Here is a 19,447-nt window from a genome sequence, read left to right as displayed (position 1 = left end):
ACAAAACCGGGGCTTCTTTTGCCAACAGTCTCCCACGGGGAAAGAAAACAAGGATTTCAGAAGGTAGCAGAAGGGGACCTCTCTTTCTCGGTAGGCTCTCTTTTCCTTTCCCCTGTGCACGGCGCGCGAATGGACCATTTCCTCCGGCGGTACTCTGGATATTCTGAGTCGTTCAGACTTTGCTGTGCTTCTTTCCGTGTTTTCCACACGTGGAGGAGCCTTTGGTCAGCCCAGCACGGATCCCCTGAGCCAAGGGACCCACCAGAGTGGGATTCAGGTCCCGCTGGAGCAGAGATTCACTCTCCCCTCCCAGGCATGGAGGCAGCAGAGGGTCAGGCTGGGTCTCTCAAGTGAAGGGAGAGCTGCACACCCCCGCCCGTTTCCTGGCCTTGATCTTTCCAGAAAGCAGCCGGGAAAGGTAGGGGGGAGGTCTGAGTCACGGAAATGCCTGTTCAGGCGGAACCTTCTGAGTTTCTTTAAGTTACATAAACGGAACTCGGGCCGGCAGGTCCGACTGCTTTTTTTGTTTTTAGAAAAGGTGTCAACAGTTTCTTTGCCTTGGAAATGCCTACGCTCCAGAGTCCTTAGTAAACAGTCAGGAGGGGATGGTGGCATATTCGCACCGCGGCCCCCAGCCCTCCAGGGAAGGGGCGGAGGACGCTCTGCTGTTACTGAAAGCAGAGCCTCTCGCCGACAGCGCGTGGCCTCCCTCAGGTCCCAGCGGGAAAGGCGGCCCCGGCCCCGAAGGTAACTCCGCGGGGAGGGCGGAGCCCGCTGGGGGAGGCCTGCCCACCGCGCCAGTCCCGGGTCCCCGCGGGGAGACGTCGGCCTCAGGCTCGGAAGGTACCGTTCCCGCACGGCCCGGGGGATTCTTGGACAACTGGGCCGGGAAGGGTGCGGCCTCAGATGCAGAGCCGCTGTCAGCCAGAGCGAGCGGCGGACTGGAGCGCAGCGCGGGACCAGGGCTCGCCGGCCGCTGGGCGGACTGGCCGCGCTCTCCGCGGTCGGTTCCCGGAGGTGATTCCTCTGCCGCAGGCGCGCTCATCTGTCAGCGCCCGTGCAGCAGGGCCCGGGGCCTGGCACCGCTGGAGGATTCCTGCCGGGATTCCGCGCGTTCCGAGGCGCGTCCGCCTGCCGAGCAGCGCCGCAAGGACGGCCCCGCGTGGGGGCCCGCCCGGCGTCACTTCTGCGGCCGTCCGTCAGGTGGCAGTGGCCGCTCGGGAAGCAGGCGGCGCGAGGCGCTTCCTCTCCGCGCACCTGCGCGCAGGTGCGTCCCCGCCGCCCGCGCCGGCGCACCTGGGCGCCTCGGGACCGCGGGGGCCGCCCCCCGCAGGATGTCTCCCCGTTCAGCAACCCTCGCTCCGGGTCTGGATTTCTCCTCTTGAACAGGTCAAGCCCGTCTCGAGTTCACGGAGGAAACAGGTATGAGCGCATGGTGTTCCATAGAGCAGAAATGCCTAGCGTGGACTCCCTGATGAACCGGAAGAGCAGAGGCGTGCTCTGCTCTCAAGGAATGTCCTGGTCGGCTACCGAGAGCCCCGCCCTGCGCAAGAAGGCATGTGCACAGGCTGCGACGTGAGGAAGGACGGACAGAAAGTGTGCTGCCGCTTGGCCTGTATTGACTCATTGAAACCGCACGATAGCCTTCTGATTCTCTGAGCTACTTGGCTTGTCCCCATTACACAGACAAGGAAACTGAGGCCCAGAGAAGTCGTGAGTTGCTGGAGCCCACATCTTACTAAGTGGCCAAGGGAGATGCAGAACGGAAGGCGGGAGGGGTGGGGCTGGGGAGGGGCGGAGACAGTGAGCGAGGGGCGAAAAGGCAGGAGAAGGATGCCCGCCAGGGGCAGGGCGTGGGATCCCCTCCACAGCCCCCAGCTGTAGGCCGCCCGCATGGCATCGCACCTCTCCCCAGAGGCCTGGGCAGGGAGATGCCACGCCCTCTGGGAGCCGGGCCCAGGGCCCCTTGCAGACAGTTTTGGACCACACTCTGCCATCAGCCCAGACTGTGACATGTTCTCAGAGCCCTTGCACAAACCATAATTTGTAACGCTACACTTGTGTGGTTTTCTGATTGTCTGGCACACCCCCTCCCCCAGAGCGGAAGGGCGGGGAGCAGGCCATGTGGTCACCACTGTGTCATCAGTGCTGGGTGTGTGCTGGCACGTGGCTGACACTCACGGAAAGTAGGAGTGAAAGCAGAGAACAGAAGGTCCACCCTGGCGAGGGTGCAGAATGGGGGCTCTGGGGGTGCAGTTTGCACTATCACCTCTTGTCTCGGCCCCTCCTGTCTCAGGCTCTGGCTCTCTCCTTGAACACGTCTGTGTCCTTTAGCCCACGGGAGCTGGAGGGATGCTCGCTGGTTGTAGACAGCGCTCAGAGAACAAGAGTGAACGAGCTGACGATGGCTCTGAGGCCACATCCTTAGCTGCTTTCCAGCTGTGAAATAATCGAAGTGCAGCCACCCCGTTTCCCTGGAAGGGCTGTCTCAGGAACATGAGCGGGAGGTGACAAAGCTGGCTGTGTCCTGGGGTGTCACTCATCGCTCTTTCCCTTTTCCTCCCAGGGACTGGTAATGGCCTCATAAAACTGGAGCCTGCACGTTGGCCTCTGATCTGGTTCCTATTCATTTGCAGGAATGATTTCACCTAAAAGAATTCACTTTATTCCTCACCTGTAGAGGTGTCGTCTGCTGGTTAAAGATGCAGAATAATAGTTTCTGGCGATATGGCTGCTTTCTGCAAGTTCCAGTATCTAATTTGGAAGAACAGTAATTGTCGATTGTTAGCATCCTGGTGGTTTTATTTCTTTACTTTCTTATCTTGAAGCATTATTTGTGCTTCCTGCCTCTAAACTGTGATGAGCGAGAATCCTCTGAGAGGAGGGGTCTGTGTGCTCCTCCCTGCTTTTGCCGTTCTCCTTTTTTAACAGCTGCAAGAATTAGCGTCGACATAAATTCAGCCAACAGGAATGCGTACATACGACTGCTTTGTGGATCTGACAAATGGTAGTAGTGGGCAGCAAACCTGTAGAATAGAAAACCTATGAAACAGGCCTCAAAGCACCATTCTTTCGTCAAGTTGTGATGAAGGATATCTACAGACTCGGGGAAGAAAACTCAACCAACCAGGGAGTGTGGGTGAATTTCGTAGGTCTGGCAAACAAGCTGTTTATAACACACATGAGACTGAAACTCTAAGTTGCAAAGATATCAAGGCTGGGCTTGGAGGAAGATCTTGAGTTTTCTCCGTTTACAAAGCCTGTGAATTTGGTACTGTACTGTATTTATCCCAGTCTCAGAGAAACAGGAGACACAGAGCCTGAATCTCATGAAATCCGGAGAGGGGAGGACTTGGGAATCCGACTAGTGGCACTTGGGGCTTGTCCTGCAGGAGTGGGGCGGGGTTACAAGTTTCTGTCCGTCCGACTGAGAAGCTCTGGGCCAACCCCACCCAGCCCACATGCAGGTCCCCGGGTGGCTGAGAAAGGTCAGCCTTGAACACTCTACAGCACGCACAGGCGCCACCTGGGGCCAATGTCCTTACTGGCCTCCCACGTTCACCTGTGCCCATGCTGGGCTTTCCCATTTTTCCCAATCCTTCTGCAGATGGGTCAACTGATGTTATTTTCTTGGCTCCACCCTTGGACTTTGGAGGGATTTCCACACGTCCTAGCTTTCTCCTCCTCTTTCTTCCCCTAGGGGGGACACCTCAACCTAACTTTGACTCCCAAGGACCCACCAACCAGTTCCCTTATGGGCCCCAAGCCAACCTGTAAACCAGGGGTGAAATGAGCTACCATTTTGGAGCAGTGAGAAGGAGTGCCCGGGAGGGGAGAGAAAGGAGGGTGGAAGGCAAGCGTCTGTAGGTTCGAAGGGGCCACTATTCTCACCAGACACGGCTGACGTGAGCCCCTCTGATCGGGCTCCATTTCAGCACCAGTGCCGCTAACTGCTCAGATCTGTTTGCAAATCTGCGTGATGATTCGAGACTGGATATGAGTAATGAGAAAGGCTTTCCATCGTGTTCTCTAAATAGTAACACTACAAAAGAGTGAGGGATCAAATTTATAGAGACAGCAGGACAGGAATTTTGAATAAGTATAATTGATGGCTTCAGAGAGATGCACGAGGATATTGCCTTTGTAAAAAAAAAGATATTAAAAACTTGATTGCTAAATTAGGAAAAACAAAAGCTCAGTGGATGGAAAAATGGAAATATGAAAATATGGAATATTCACGTTCTAGGAAACGTAAGTGAGGGATTATCATAAAAGTACAAAGAAATAGAAAGCGTGAAACAAAAGTCAAGCGACACGAAGGACAGAGTAAGAAATTGTAAAAGCCATCAAGTAGCAGTTCTGGAAAGAAAGAACAGACAGATTGGAAGGGAAGAAATTTTCCAAGAAGTGATAGAGGAAATTCCCCCCCAAACTGAAGAAATGCAGGGATGCTGAGACTGATGGGCCCCTCAAGAGATCAGCATGACGGTAGAGCAGTATCTTCAAAGTTCTGGGTGAAAATCACTTGGAACCTATAACTTTATATGAAGCCTAACTATTCAGTATTACAAGGCTATCATGCATTGTGAAGGCAAAATAAAGATATTTCCAGGCATGAAAGAAGCCAACCATTTAAGGCCCATAGACACTCTCTAAAAACAAACAAATGCTGGGTGGTGAGCTCTAGCAAGAATAAAAACGGTAGGGTACAATGGTGATCAAATAAAACAATAAAAGCTATTTTTTTAAGAGTAAATGAGTGTTGTCTGTTTAAAATAAGACACTTTAAATAACAACGTGATACACCACCTGGAAAAGTGACAGCGTCCTCAAATGCTAAACAGTGGTGCCCTGTCCTGGGTGTGTATCCAAAAGGAATGCATAGATACCTGTTCCAAAAGGCAGATGCTAGAATGTTCACGGCGGCGTTGTTCGCAACACCCACACATTGGGACCAACACAGATTTCACCATCGTAGAAGAAACCACCTGTGACACACCTGTAGAAGGGACGAGGAAAGCACCACTGCCACGTGCTCTTGTGTGGAGGAGTCTCAGAGGCGTGAGGCGGAGCAGAAGAAGCCATACACAAGGGAACAGACACTGTGATTCAAACATACAGGTTGAGAGACTTCACACACCGACCGGCGGTGACGGAAGTGGTGCTGTGGTTTACCTGTGGCGGCAATGATGGGAGGCTCAACAAAGGCTTATCGAGAACTGGCGATGTTCTGTGCCCCTCTGGGTCCTGTCTGCAGGGATGTGTTCACCTTGAAAAATTCATCAAGTTGTACACTTAAGATGTGGGCATGTAAAGTATGTCTTTATACTTTAATTAAAAAAGTGATCACGGAATAAAAATTCTAGGAAACTGGTAAATGGAGCAGAGGGAAGTAGCACGTGTTGTCTGACTTGGGGTGATTTAACTACAGAGAGTGTTTTATAAATATAACCTTAATTAAGTATTTTTAAAGGGTGACAAAAATTTTAAGAAAATGTAGTTGGTATAACAAAATGTAAGAAAGGGGAGAAAGAAACAAAAAGTATAACACACAAAAATAAAAAAAAGATGGAACCAACAATTCTAATAATATCAGTCATCACAATAGATGGGGGTTAAATTCATTAATTAAAAGAAAAAAACCCTGGTTGGATAAAAGTACAAATTATGTGAAACATATCTAAAAGAAATAATCCAGGAAAAATGAAAGGAAAGAAAATGCTAATAAAACAAAAAAAGATGGTCATATTAAATTCAGATGAAATAGAATTCAAGGTCAAAACATTTAATAATAAAAGAAAGGGGGGTTTCCCTGGTGGCGCAGTGGTTGGGAGTCCGCCTGCCGATGCAGGGGACACGGGTTCGTGCCCTGGTCCGGGAAGATCCCACATGCCGCGGAGCGGCTGGGCCCGTGAGCCATGGCCGCTGAGCCTGCGCGTCCGGAGCCTGTGTTCTGCAACGGGAGAGGCCACGACAGTGAGAGGCCCATGTACCGCAAAAAAAGAAAAAAAAGTAAAAGAAAAAAAGAAAGGGGTATGTCATGCTGAAGAAAGGGAACAATCCACAGGGTAACTAATGATCATTTTCCTGCACTTAAAGCACAACTTGAAAATACATAGAGCAGAAACCTGTCAGAATTACAAATAGAAAGAAACTAGATCCTCAATGTCTTAGTGGGCAATTTTGACAAAACTCATAGAAATGAATAAGTAAAAAGAGGATTTGAATAAAATAAGTAATGAGCTTAATCTAATTACCATTCTGCTCAACTGGCAGAGATTATATATTCTTTTAACTACAAATGGAATATTCTGGAAAACTGACCTATGCAAGGCCGTTAAGGAAATCTTAATAAACTTCAAAGAGTTGCTATTACTTAGGCTGATTGAAATAGGATAAAACTAGAAGTTAACAAAAACATTTAAATAGCTCTTGAATTAAAGGGAAAATTAAAATATATAATGTATGAACTATTTAATGTCTGAACCATCACAGATGCACCATATTACAGAATCTGTTTTTCTGCCACAGCAATACTCAAAGGAAAAAGTATGACTTATATGCATTTATTAGAAAACAAAAAAAGATTGAAAATAAATGAACTAAACTTTCAAATAAAGAAACTATTTAAAAACCATTTAAACAATCCAAAAAAGTAGAATGATGGGATTAAAGCTAAATGAACTAAACTTTCAAATAAAGAAACTATTTAAAAACCATTTAAACAATCCAAAAAAGTAGAATGATGGGATTAAAGCTAGAAATTAATAAAATACAAACAAAAGCAATGCAGCTGGTCAATGAAATAGATGTTTCAACAGATGAAGAGACAAAGGAGAAGAGCTCAGGAAAATAAAGCTATATGCCGGTCTTCTTCATAAACACGGGCGCAAAACACTCAGATAAAATGCCGTATAGAACGGAAACCTGAGGGCCATACAGACGATGGGGTGCTGCCCATAAGGTCACTCTGCCTAAGAATCATTCTACCCTTACTGCAGCCTCAGCGTATATTCCCGGCTCTGCTTTCCTCTCTCCCTCCTCTCTCCCCCCGCCCCCATCTCTCTCTATAATTGTGTATACATCTATCTATTTTTCATCTATATGTCCAGCTATATGTCTTCCGAATATGTTTATTTGTGAGTCTCTTGGCCTTTGTTCTCGAATTTGTCTTTTTTCTTTAGTTTCACATTTTTAGTTTCTTTGTGTCTAGATGTTTGTGTGAAAGTGTCTTTTTTCCACTTTCGTTTTTAACCTTTTTTTGTTTCTCTCCCTTCATTAAAAAAATCTCAAAAATATGTAAAAGTTATGTTTTTATTAATTGAATGTGTTCTGTGTTTTTCATTTTAAATTATGATGAACAGAACATTTTTATAGTATTATATTTTAAATTAAATTGATTTTTATTTTTTAAAAATTAGCAAATTCAGTTTGGCAGTATATTAAGAGACATCCCAAGAACGCAGGTATGTGTTCAACTTTAGAATAAAAATCTACCGGTTTAAATCACTGCTTTTCTAGAGTACAAGAAAGATCACATAACTATTTTCATAGAGAACAAAAACACTTTTGAAAATATTCAACATATATACTTTCAAGATAAAAAAGCAGCTAGAAAATTAGGTTCTTTCTTAATATGATAAAGGGCATTGAAACTCTACAGTAATCGTCACCACTTGATAATGAAATAAAGAGTCAGTGTTAGTATCATTGTGCTATTCAACCTTTTTGTTGGAGATTCTAGCCAGTACTATAATACGAGGGAAAATGTCATTAATACTGGAAAAAAGGAACAAAATTGAGATTATCTGCAGACCGTAGGATGATGTACCTGGAAAATTCTCAAGAGAATCTATTGGCAAAACCAATAAGAGAGTTTAACAGTGCAGCCACATATAAGATCAGCATAGAAAAAATCAATAGCTTAATTACATACTAGCAAAAACCGATTATAAAATGAAATGAAAAATGAACTCATTCTTGGGCTTCCCTGGTGGCGCAGTGGTTGAGAGTCCGCCTGCCGATGCAGGGGACACGGATTCGTGCCCCGGTCCGGGAGGATCCCACACGCCGCAGAGCGGCTGAGCCCGTGAGCCATGGCCGCTGAGCCTGCGCGTCCGGAGCCTGTGCTCCGCAACGGGAGAGGCCACAGCAGTGAGAGGCCCGCGTACCACAAAAATAAAAGAAGAGCTAGCTATATCAGCTCTCCCATAAATTAATCTATAAATCCAATGGAACCCCAGTTGAAATCTCAGATAGACTGTTAATGGTATATGACAAGATGATTTCTTTCCCCGAGAAGGGGAATCTCCAGAGGTGGTCAAGAAAAGTTAAAAGAGAAAAACAAGGAGGGGACTTTCCTTGTCAGATATCCAAATATCTGATAAAGTTATAGTAGTTAAATCAGTGGTGAGTTGCCATAAAAAAGCTAAAGAATAGAGAAACAAATCTAGCAGTGTACTATGTACATATGGAAAATAGTGTATCATGAAGTTGGCTTTTTAAATTCAGTGGCAAAACAAAATATTCAATAAATGATAAAGGCTATATATAAAATCTACGTAATTGGTTATTTATATGAAAACATTCTATCCAGCATAATCCCATAGCATAATAAAAAATAAACTGCAAATGGTTTTAAAAGGTAAATGTTAAAAAACTGTTTACAAGTTCAGTAGGAGATAATTCCTTACTAATACATAAAATCTACAACCCAAAAAAGAGCATGAATTAGATATTTGAATGAAAAAAGTTTAAACTTGTTTGTCAAAAAATGACCTGCAGTTAAAAGACAAGTGGTAGATGGGAGAAAATAGAGCATTCGAAAAGAGGAGCGACATCTACAGCATACAAAAGCTCCTGCAAACCAATAACGAAAGGACCCAAACCAAAACAGAACAAAAAAGCAAGGTGGGCCAAGTATATGAGGTGGTGATTCACAGATAAAAGAATATCAAGGACCAGCACAAATATAAAGATGCTTAGCTTTAGATATAGTAATAGAGAATTGCAACTAAAATTAAAACAAAATGTTTTTCTCTACCACACTGGTGAAAACCTGGGAGGCTATCTTGAAGCTCCATTTGCAATGCAAACACAAGGCTTCTACTTAGAGGGTATTTTGTTTAGCATGGCTGAGAGGGGTGACGGAGATGATGGGAGGGAGGTAACGGTCCCCCGCAACGCTCTGGTGTGGCCGCTGCTCCGTGTGGGACCTTGAATGCAGAAAAGGCACAGCCTGCTCAGAGCCCACGGGGCACTCCCCGGTCGGTCCCTCCCTTCCCCTGCTAATAGACGCAAAAGGCTGGAAAACCATCTTGCCAAGCAGGCAACCAGCTTTACCACTGAGCTCTCTGAGGAATCCTGTCGCTTTGTAGCTCTTATTACAGCCCAGTGTTATTTCCTTAAAGTCTGTGCGTACATTTTAATGATTCATAAAACTCTGTGAGAGTCCCATGGTTGCGAGTGGGTGCAGCTGCAGGGGGTGGAAGGGATCGAGAGTGGGGCAGGGAGCCAGTACCAGGACGGTCTCCCCAGCAGCCCCTCCTGCCTTCCCCCACCCCAACCCCCTTTCCCGGGCCTTCACCCCAGCTCCCAAGCCCCACACCCAAGGGCCAGGCAGGCCACGCTTCAAGGGAGGCGCCACAGCCAGGTGGGACGCTAGAAAGGGCTCTGGCTTCTGAGACGTTTGGACCAGGGTTCAGATCTCATGTCTGCCTCCTTCCTGCTGTGTGACCTCAGGCAAGCCACATCCCCTGTCTGAGCCTCGGCTGGCAGGCTTCTTTGGTTGATGCGTGGCACAACAATAACTAGTGATAACTGAGCGTTTCCTCTTTGCCAGGTATTGTTCTGGGTCCATGACATCTATTAACTCATGCAATCCCACATCAGCGCTACAGGTAGGTACTGTGCTTATGCCTGTTTTACATATGAGGAAACCGAGGCAGAGGAAGGTGAAGGAACTTTTTGGAGACCACACGGGCAGCCGAGCTGGGACTGAGATGAAAACCTTCACTCTTAACTACTCAGTTTCTTGCCTCTCTGAACCTGGAGCAACTCGCTCACCAGCAGGGGAGCCCATTCAGCCAGTCAGTGACTCAGTCACCGATGCCTTGAGCGCCGCTCCGTCCCAGGCCCTGTGACAGGTGCCCGGAATTCAGGGATGAATGGAGCAGACACAGTCCCTCTGCTCCGAAGCTTCTGTTTGGGGAACTGTGCGTGTTGTGGGTGGTACTGGCTGGAGACCAACGGTAAACAAACAAGCAGCAAAGATCCCGAGAGTCTTTTCAGGAGGGAAGAAAATAAGTCACAGCAGTGTGCGGTGGGGGGTGGGCCTGGCTGGGGAGGCGGCATCACGGGCGGGCGGGGCCGCAGGGGCAGGTCCAGGTCTGCCGGCCCCCGAGGCCCCCGTGGCGGTGCTCAGGCTGCTCCGGGGCCCCGAGCTGGGGCAGGGCCAGGAGCAGGGCCAGAGCCTGTGCTGGAGACGGGAAGCCCAGCTCAGGTTACAGCCGTGGGCGGGCACGTGTGCACGCATGTGTGTACGTGCGCGTGCGTACCTGCGTGTGCATGCGTGTGCGGGGGTGGGGCGCTTAAAGACAGACTGATTCGCCAGGAGGCTGCAATAGGCTGACCGGACTCCGCTCCGGCTACGCCGCCACAGTCCGTGGCCCACGCGGCTTTGCTGAGCCAACGTCGCTCTCTTCCCACTGGGCTCGCGGCGCCCACGGTCCGCGGCCGCCTACGCGCAGCAAGCTGCCCTCGGGAGAACCGCGACAGGGGGTGACCGTCCTGGGGAGGCGCTGGGGCGCAGGCTCCCGGCGGCCGGTGCGCCCTGTCCCTCCCGGGCACGCTCGCGGCGAGCGCTATGCACGCAGCCGCCCGGTCCCGAGAGAGGCTGGAAGGGGTGCTTGAGCAGGGGCACCGTAAGGGGGCTGCTTACCGGTGCCGGCGGCTGGTTCCGTCAGGCCTGGGGAGTGATCGGCGCAGGTTTAACCTGCCGTGGCCACCCTGCCCCCTCTGCCGGGGCAGGCCCTGGCTGGCGTGACCAGCGTGACTCCAGGAGAGACTGGCTTCTGGGAGAGATTCCTTTGTGCTGAAAGGGAGAGCGCCCTTCCGCAGCTGCTCCCTCCAGCTGGGCAGACAGAGGTGGGCGGGTGTGATGCTCCGAGCCCAGGCTGGCATCTCCACACCGACACCGCGAGGGGAGATGCGGCCAACCTGCTGGGCAGGCAGATGGGAAGAGCCTCCATCCTCCACGGACCCGGACTGTCTGCACTGAGTCCCCCACATGGAGAAGCACAGGCTCCAAGCAGGCAGGTAGACCTCAGAGGGGAGAGGGGAGAGCTGCCACGGTGTCACATGCCGAATCCCCGCAGGAACTTCTACCCGAGTGTCACGCTAATGCCTGTCCCTCCCTGTGGAAGCACAAGGCTGGAGACAGGAGGTTCCCGGACCACCAGTGTCTGCAGGGCGGGGCAGTGGGGAGGGGGCTGCAGTCTCCCTCAAACTCAGATATATGGTGGTGAAGGGCAGGCTGTGCTTCAGGGCTGGGCCCTGTCATCAGCCACTATCTCCACAGCTACTGCAAAGAGGTCCTCCACTGAGGGGTTGCAGAGAGCTTCCCAAAGCACAGCCCCCAAGTCAAGAGTCTCCCACTGCCATGCCTCAGGGTAGAAGGACATACCCAGCATTCAAGGCCTCTGTCCCCAAGATCCAACCAGCCTTTCCGGAGTTTTCCCCGCCACAGCCCATTCTCCTCCTACTCAGGGCCCTGCCACTTCCTTCCCTAGGGCCACCGTTGGCCAGCTATCCTCAAAAGGGTTCTTACTGATGGTCCGAGGATGGATTTGGGGGACGTTCGTTGAGCCTGCTTGGGGCCAGACACAAACTCTTTGCACGAAACTACCTAATCCAATTCAAAGGCACTGCTGACTGAGGCAAACTTTAGTGAAAATGTATTACATGGAAAGAAAGAGAGGTCCTGCCATCTATTACTGAACAACATCTATCCATCTGCCACTTGGAATCATAACCGCCTTTCCCAAGTTTCCTCTTCAACCAGGTTTCTGCCTTCCTTGCTTCACTCCAAACCCCACTCTCCTTCAACGGAGCTGGCTCTGCCCCTATCCTCCACCTCTCAGGAGCCATCCAGCTCACAGTACGCTCAGCAAAAGCCTCAGCGCGAGCCCAAACATCCGGAACGCTACAGATGGCCCCGCATCCAGCCACTCTCGTTTCCCAGGCCTGTAGGGGGTGGTTACCAGGGCCTGAATCACCCCCATCCTACAGATGAAGAGCCTGAGGTTCAGAGGTGGAGAGTCACAGAAAACTCGGAGATGCTCCCCAGCACCGGGGCCCCACTCCCTCAGTGACTCCTCTGGGTGGCTCCCAGGCCGTGGGCCCACCCGAGCCTCCTGCGTGAGAGTATCCGTCACTCCAGCCCCCTTCTCATCAGGGCTCCACTCCTCCCCAGTGGTCTCCAAACTTTAGCCCAGAGGAAGCGTGTCTCGGCACAGAGCAAAAGGGAAAGGCAGGCAAGCGACGAGCAGCAACAACTTGCTTTCAAAGGTACAAACATGCCTGCGTCGCTGGGTCACAATCGTAGCACCCAGGAAACACCTTCGTGAGACAAGATCCATGGAACATGGTTACTGTGTGGCAGAAGACGTGTGCATGCTGTCATCGCGACACCTGTGCACAGAATGGACTGTGATTTTGTCCCAATGTGATCTTTCAGCGTCTGGAATTTTATTATCAGTACATCTTTCTTATGTGGACCTTCTCAGGAAACAGTAAGGGGTCCGTGAGCTGTTCATTCACCAGTTGTGCCTGATGGTCTAGTGTTTAGATGGTGCCTTTCTCTTCTACTCACAGAAGACAGCACTTCCCCACTCTTGCAGGTGGGAGGGGCAGTGGGCCTGAATGGCCAGTGGATGTCAGTGGGGGTGACAGTTGCCGAGGCAGGGAAAGCTGGGGCTCCGTTCTCTAGGCTCTGAGGCTCACTCGTCCTGCTGAGTCAGCCGAGGAAGCCACATGTTCCAGAAGTGCAGGCAGAGAGCCTTCTCTGGTGGCCGGGCATGCCATGTCCCGCACAACCACGTTTTGCCTGAGTGAGAAATAAAACATTGGGTTAAACCTCCACCTCAAATATTTTCAACTTCTACTTAGGTATAATATACATATTGTAAAATGCTTAGATGTTAAGCGCATGGCTTAGTGAGTACTGATAAACGTATAAACCATGTAGCCACTATTCCAAGTTTTATTTTCCTGTCCCTTTCCAGCCCCCTTCCTAGACAACAGTGGTTTTTAGTTTCCGGGATACAAGCTTTGTACTTCTTTGGCTAAATCTATGCCTAAGTGTTCTATTGTTTTTGGTGCTATTGTAAGTGGAATTGTTTTCTTAATTTCATTTTTGGATTGCTCATTGTGAGTATATAGAAATAGAACTGATTTTTGTGTATTGTTCTTATACCCTGCAACCTTGCTGAATTTGCTTACTACCTCTGTTGAGTGTGTGTGTGTGTGCGCGCGCGTGTGAATTCCTTAGGATTTTTATATACAAGATCATGTCTTCCACAAATAGAGATCATTTTACTTCTTCCTTTCCAATCTTTTATTTCATTTTCTTGTGCAGTGTTGAATAGAAGTCGTGAAAGCAGACATCCTTGTCTCTTTCTTGATCTTATAGGAAAAGCTTCCTTTTGGCTTTTAACATGGACAAAGAAAATTCCTTTTCTGACTTTTCTACTCTATCAGCCCATTTCTTCTTTTCTGCTTCTGGAGGATCCAATTTAAGAGACGCCAGCTCACACAACTCCCCCTCCCCCACGCCCTATACTGGTTGCCAAGTTACTTAAAAAAAAAAAACCTCTCAATAATAATAGCTATTGCTGAATGAGTTCACTAAGTCCAAGCTCTGGGCAAGCACTCCATGTAATGGAAGCACCACTCTTATATCAGGAAACTGAGAGGCACAGGTCTAGCAGGAGGCAGAGCTCAGCCTTGCATCCCATCTCACTGCTCTCTTTAGCACTGACTGCACTGTTCTCCGGGTACCACACTGCTCAAGAGCCATCTGACCAGATCTAGGTCACACGGTCAGCTCCAGCTACAAAGGAGAAGGGAGTCCAGAGAGGGAAGTATTTTTTATTTCCCCAAGTGCAGAATTTTATTTCCTGATTATTATTCTGAAAAATTTCAAACCCATAGAAACAGTGGAAGATAAAATGGATTCCAATATACATATTTCACCTAGATTCACCTACTGTTAACATTTTCCCCTGAACCATCTGAGTGCAGGTGGTAGACACTATGACACTCCCCCAATACTTCCAAATGCATCTCCCTAAAACAAGAAAATTAACTTTAATTCAATAATGTCACCTAGGACACTATTCCATATATAAAACTTCCCCAATTGTTCCAAGTACCTTTTTATAGCTTTGTTGCTGTTACTGTCATTTTAATCCAGGATATAATCAAGATTCACGGCTGTGTCTCATCGTTATGCTTCTTTCATGTTTTGAAACTTGTTTTCTCATGACGTTAGCCTCCTGGAAGAGTCCAGGACAGCTGTCTTGTAGGAGCTCACATTCTGGATTCGACTGATTGCTTCCTCACGATTGGATTCAGGTCACGCATTTTTGGCCACGACACTCCAAAGGGGACACTGTGTGTCCCTTACATCTCCTGGGGAGGGGCATCACGTCATGCTGCCCCACTCTCTGTGATGCTAAGTCCAGCCACTTAGTTAAGGAAGTGACCTCCAGGCCTCATCAATGTGATGGTTTTCTCTTTATGAGTGTTCAGCAATCTGTGGGAGACTTGGGAGTTGTCACTCAGCAGCTTAGGATCCACTGATTTCTGTGATTCAGTTAATTCACTGACGGTCACAAAGTGGCGATTTTTAAATCTCACACTGATTTGCTGTCATTCTTTTGTAAAGAGGACCCGCTCCCCTTCTTTACATCCCCTCTCTTTTAACGCATGGACTATTGCATTGTTTAAAAAGTTAAATATGTTATAGGTTCAAACTGTCAAATTGCTATAATGCTCAAGTTGTCCCAAGTTTGGCCAGTGGGAACTTAGGTAGCAATTCTTCTAACCAGACACATTGTTACACCTAAGGAAGCTGGGTTCCGTCATAAGGAAGGAGAGAATGGGTACTGGGCAGCAAATAGTGGGCCTGTCTTAACACCTTACCTCCCCAGAGTCTCCATTTCCTGGGCCTTAGACCGGGGTAATACTCTCTCAGGATGGTTTCCAGGACTAAATGAGTTGGTCATGGATTAACTGCATGCAAAGCATGTGTGTCTGCATCATAGAGCCCGGTGCCATGAAAGTGCTCAGAAACCATGAACTTCTCTTCCCTTTCTCTCCTCTGCCACTGCTTTTACTAAAATCCTCACCCTTGGGCTTCCCTGGTGGCGCAGTGGTTGGGAGTCCGCCTGCCGATGCAGGGGGCGCGGGTTTGTGCCCCGGTCCAGGAGGATCCCACATACCGCGGAGTGGCTGGGCCCGTGAGCCATGGCCGCTGGGCCTGAGCGTCCGGAGCCTGTGCTCTGCGGCAGGAGAGGCCGCGGCAGTGGGAGGCCTGCGTTCCGCAAAAAAAAAAAAAAATCCGCACCCTTGTTTGGATTTATAATGTCACTATCTTCACCTTTTTGCACTTTGGTTTTCTTTTCAGGGAAGTAGGGATACACGACTTGCTGGGTTGTCATGAGGCTCAGCTATGCTGGTGTCAGTGTAACCCCACTCTGTCTTGTGGGATTCCAATTCTCTCCCAGGAGTTTGCACATGGTGGGAGCAGGGGAGACCACACACAGTCTCATAGTCACCTGTGGCCCTGACTCTTGTTTTGATGAATTAGTCCAGTGGTTAATTATTTCATCAACTCAGAAGTGAAATCCATCCCTTTCCTCAATTTTTATAACCCCTTCCACAGTCACAGGGTATTCGGGAGACCTTGAAAAACGTGAGGAACATGAAGTAGATGCTAAAATTGCCCCGTCCGGCTCGTGAGGCCATCCCCTGGCTGCTGTGGGTGTGGACTGCTGAGAGCTCACAGATGCCCGCTTCACTGGGCTGCCAATGACCGAATGCTGTGGGGAGCAGAAGGCCAGTCCCCTTGCCTTCGAGCCGGGCCAACTCTAGACATAATTTGTGCTCCAGAGCCCAGCTCTGACGGCATCTCAGCTTTCTCCTGAGGCACTCCCCCAGTAAACCATTTGCACCAGAATCCCCTACTCAGGCTCTACTTATAGGGAAGAGATGGAGGAAGATTTCCAAATCAAAGTATTTTGAAGGAATCTGGCAGATGTTCTTGATATCCTAGAGGATAAAAATCCTCTAGCGCCCCCCCCTGCCATCCTCCCCGCCACCCCCGGTGTCCACCGTCTTCTTCACCCAAGCTGGTCTCATCTCAGAGCATCTCACTTTCTCTTCCACCCTCTGCTCTTCCCCGCTTCCCTTCCAGGTTCGAAAAGGCTCCAAATGACCCTTACTATTTCATGGAGCAGTCGGGGGTTCCCCAGTTCCAGATCCCAAACTCAGCTCCGGGCCTACTGTGGCAGATCAACGCGAGTCAGCAGCTCAGAGAACAAAAGGGGGCTGGGTTCAGGTGGCCGAGGCTGTGAGCCGCAGTCACCGCGTCCATCACACGTGTGAGCCCGCGAGACAGGCGTGAACACGACGCTGGATACACGGTGCGTGTCTCCTCAACGCCGAGGGCCGTTCACTGTCCTCCCCGGAACTTTAGAACAAGCTCTGGCCCCGCCGACAAAGCCCTCTCCACTCTGACCTTCAGCCCGCCTCCGGGTCTGCTCTGCACCCTCCCGCACTCGGGGCCCACGCTGGGCCCTCGCTCTCCTCCTGCCTCAGGGCCTTTGCACGAAGTTCTTCCTCCACCGCCTCCCCCACAGAGGGGGGCCTCCCGCCAGCTTCTCTCCTGGCACCGCGACGTCGCTGTCTTCCTCAGCGCCTTCAGGCTCTCCGTCTTTTCACCGCAAACCTGCAGCGCCTCCGCCCGCCCAGCGCGGCCTCCTCGATGGTGGTGTCGCGGTCACCGCGGCTACGCTCCTCGGCCAGCCATCTGGCCACGCGCCGTCTGGGCGCTGCGCCTCGTGCTCCTGGTCCAGTGGGCGGCCACCGCGAGACTACAGCCCCCACAACGCCGCGCGGCCCGCGCCGCGATTGGCTGAGCCTCGAGCTTCGGCCAATAGGACGCGGCCTTGTTGGCAGGTGGCGCCGGTCCCGTAAACGCCGGCGCACCGGAGCCCCCTCCCGCCATGGGCATCACCGAGAGCCGCGAGGGCCGAAGGGCGTCCCTCGGGATGGACCAGGAGGAGCGGGTCCGGGTGCTGCAGGGCATCCGGGTGAGCGGGCGGCCGGCGGGCGGGCGTGGAGGCGTCTGCCGGCGCTCGCCGCGAGAGGGCCGCGAGTTCGGAGGGCGCCGCAGGCCTGGCCTCCTCAGGGTGGGAGGACGGACGGAGACCGGGGGGCGGGGCCTCATTACCTGGACCCCTGCCCGGGTGCGCCTTGGACGTTTGATCCTGTGCCCTCGCCGCCCGCGGACGCCCAAGCGTGTACGAGGACAACGAGCCGCCCCCCCTTGGGTTCCGGAGCCGCGCTGCTGACCTGACTGACCACCTCCCGTGCCAGTCCCCCCCAAACCCCCGCTCCCTGTTCGCTGGCCTCAGGGCCTCCTTGTCCCTCGAGGTGCCGGCCTGCTCGGCTCGCGATCTCCGCACGGGTTGTGTTCGCGCCCCCAGTTTGCCTTATATCCGCTCTTGCGTTCTTGTAGTTCAGGTCTCACGTGAGGGTCCTTTCCTGACCATTCAGTCCGCAGTGCCTGCCCATCCCCGCGGTCGCACACTGGTTTTTGTCCTAGCGCTCGCTCATCTCCATTTGAAACTTCTGTTGATGCTTTACTTCTTCGTGTGTTTCCGACCGCAGTGTAAGCTGCTTGAGGCCAAGGCTCTTGTGTGACTGCAGACTCTATCCCCAGACTCTAGAGGAAGAATAAAAGCAGCTCACGCTTGAGTGCTTAGTGGGGGCCATGGGTTGTGCTAAACCCTTGACGGGTACCCTGTCGTTTAATTCTCAACAGCTCTGCGAGAGGTCGGATTCTGTTCGCCCATTTTATGGATGGGGGACAGGGTAGGCGTTGAGACATGAGGTACTTATCCAGGGTCACCTAGGTAACAAGCCGGGAGCTGGGATTGCGCTCAGCGGGACTCCAGGGACTGTTCATTGGGTGCTCTGCTTGCTCCTGCACCTCTGCCTTGCACGTAGTGGGTGCTTTGTAAACCTTTGCTGAGTGATTAAATGGACGAACCCCAGTGAAGCAGGCACCAGGTGTCCATGGGATGTACAGAGCCGGGCATAGGTGAATTAGTTAATTAGGGAGCTGCCTCAGAAAAGGACATCAGGGCACTTCCCTGGCGGTCCAGTGGTTAAGACTCTGTGCTTCCACTGCAGGGGACAAGGGTTCGATCCCTGCTTGGGGAAGTTCCACATGCCACGTGGTGTGGCCAAAAAGAAAAAAAAAAAAGAAGAAATGGGCATCAGGAGGTGTGACTTCTAGATAGTTGCTCATTAGCTGTGTGACCTGGGGTGAACAGCTTATCTGCTGAGTCTATCACCACATCTTTTAAAAAACGGGGGCAGGCTGGGATAATCCTAGGTGCTGCCTTGGATAAGATGATGTGTGTGCACGTGTCTAGAAAAAGTACAGAGTGTTTTGTGGGAGCCTCTATTCTTAGCATGCCTACGTAGCATATTTGGTACTTGCTAGGTGTTATCCAGTCTTGACCTGGCTTGGGGCAAAGTCAGAATGGAGAGAAGACGGCTCCGCTCACGTTGGAAGGTGAGAGGCCGTAGCCGAATCGGAATTTAGAAAGATGCCCCAAGCTCTGTGTGGGCGCTCTCCCGCTGTTGTCCCCTGCTTTGGAGAGTGTCGGAAAGTTCAGTCAGTCAGGGTCTTCTAAGGGAACGTCTTTTTTTTTTTTTTAACATCTTTATTGGAGTATAATTGCTTTACAATGGTGGGAACGTCTTCTAAGTGGACAGAGGAGCATCATCTCTTTTGGGTTTTATATCAGACAGGCACGTTTTATTTCTAGTTCTCTTAGCAGTTCTGCAAAGTACAAATTCTCTTTAAAAATGGAGAATCCGGCTTAGAGAGGTTAAGGAGTTTGCCCAAGGTGTTACTTCTGGGACTTTAACCCAGATCTTTTTGGGTACAAGAAATAGCCTTTTTTCACGGCTCCAAGCTACCCTGCATACTCCCAGTGATATGCAAGGCAGTGTGAAAATTCTGTGACAGCCTCTAGCTGTCCTGACAGGGTGGTTAGTTCTACCAGAGATTGTTAAAACTAGAGGGAGCTTTGGGCAAACTCATCAGAGAGAATAAAGAACTTGTCTAGAGGCATACAATTGGGGGCAC

The 19,447-nt window shown here is 50.5% G+C and overlaps 2 protein-coding genes across 2 annotated transcripts in view; one reads left to right on the top strand and one right to left on the bottom strand.

Annotated features, from left to right (window-relative positions):
• Positions 1–1,045, bottom strand: part of TXNRD3 (thioredoxin reductase 3) — a 47,064-nt gene extending 46,019 nt beyond the window's left edge. The window contains exon 1 of the mRNA XM_060023800.1: positions 794–1,045. Within this exon, the coding sequence (XP_059879783.1) occupies positions 794–1,045 (252 nt within the window). The remainder of the gene's footprint in view (positions 1–793) is intronic.
• Positions 1,046–17,249: 16,204 nt separating this feature from the next.
• The window catches only part of CHCHD6 (coiled-coil-helix-coiled-coil-helix domain containing 6), a 125,903-nt gene continuing 123,705 nt past the window's right edge, over positions 17,250–19,447 (top strand). Inside the window, exon 1 of the mRNA XM_060021528.1 lies at positions 17,250–17,375. Within this exon, the coding sequence (XP_059877511.1) occupies positions 17,289–17,375 (87 nt within the window). The 5' untranslated portion in view covers positions 17,250–17,288. The remainder of the gene's footprint in view (positions 17,376–19,447) is intronic.

This window comes from Delphinus delphis, chromosome 10, assembly GCF_949987515.2.
Source record: "Delphinus delphis chromosome 10, mDelDel1.2, whole genome shotgun sequence".
NCBI classification, from domain to species: domain Eukaryota; kingdom Metazoa; phylum Chordata; class Mammalia; order Artiodactyla; family Delphinidae; genus Delphinus; species Delphinus delphis.
This window is presented reverse-complemented; position numbering and strand designations above follow the sequence as displayed.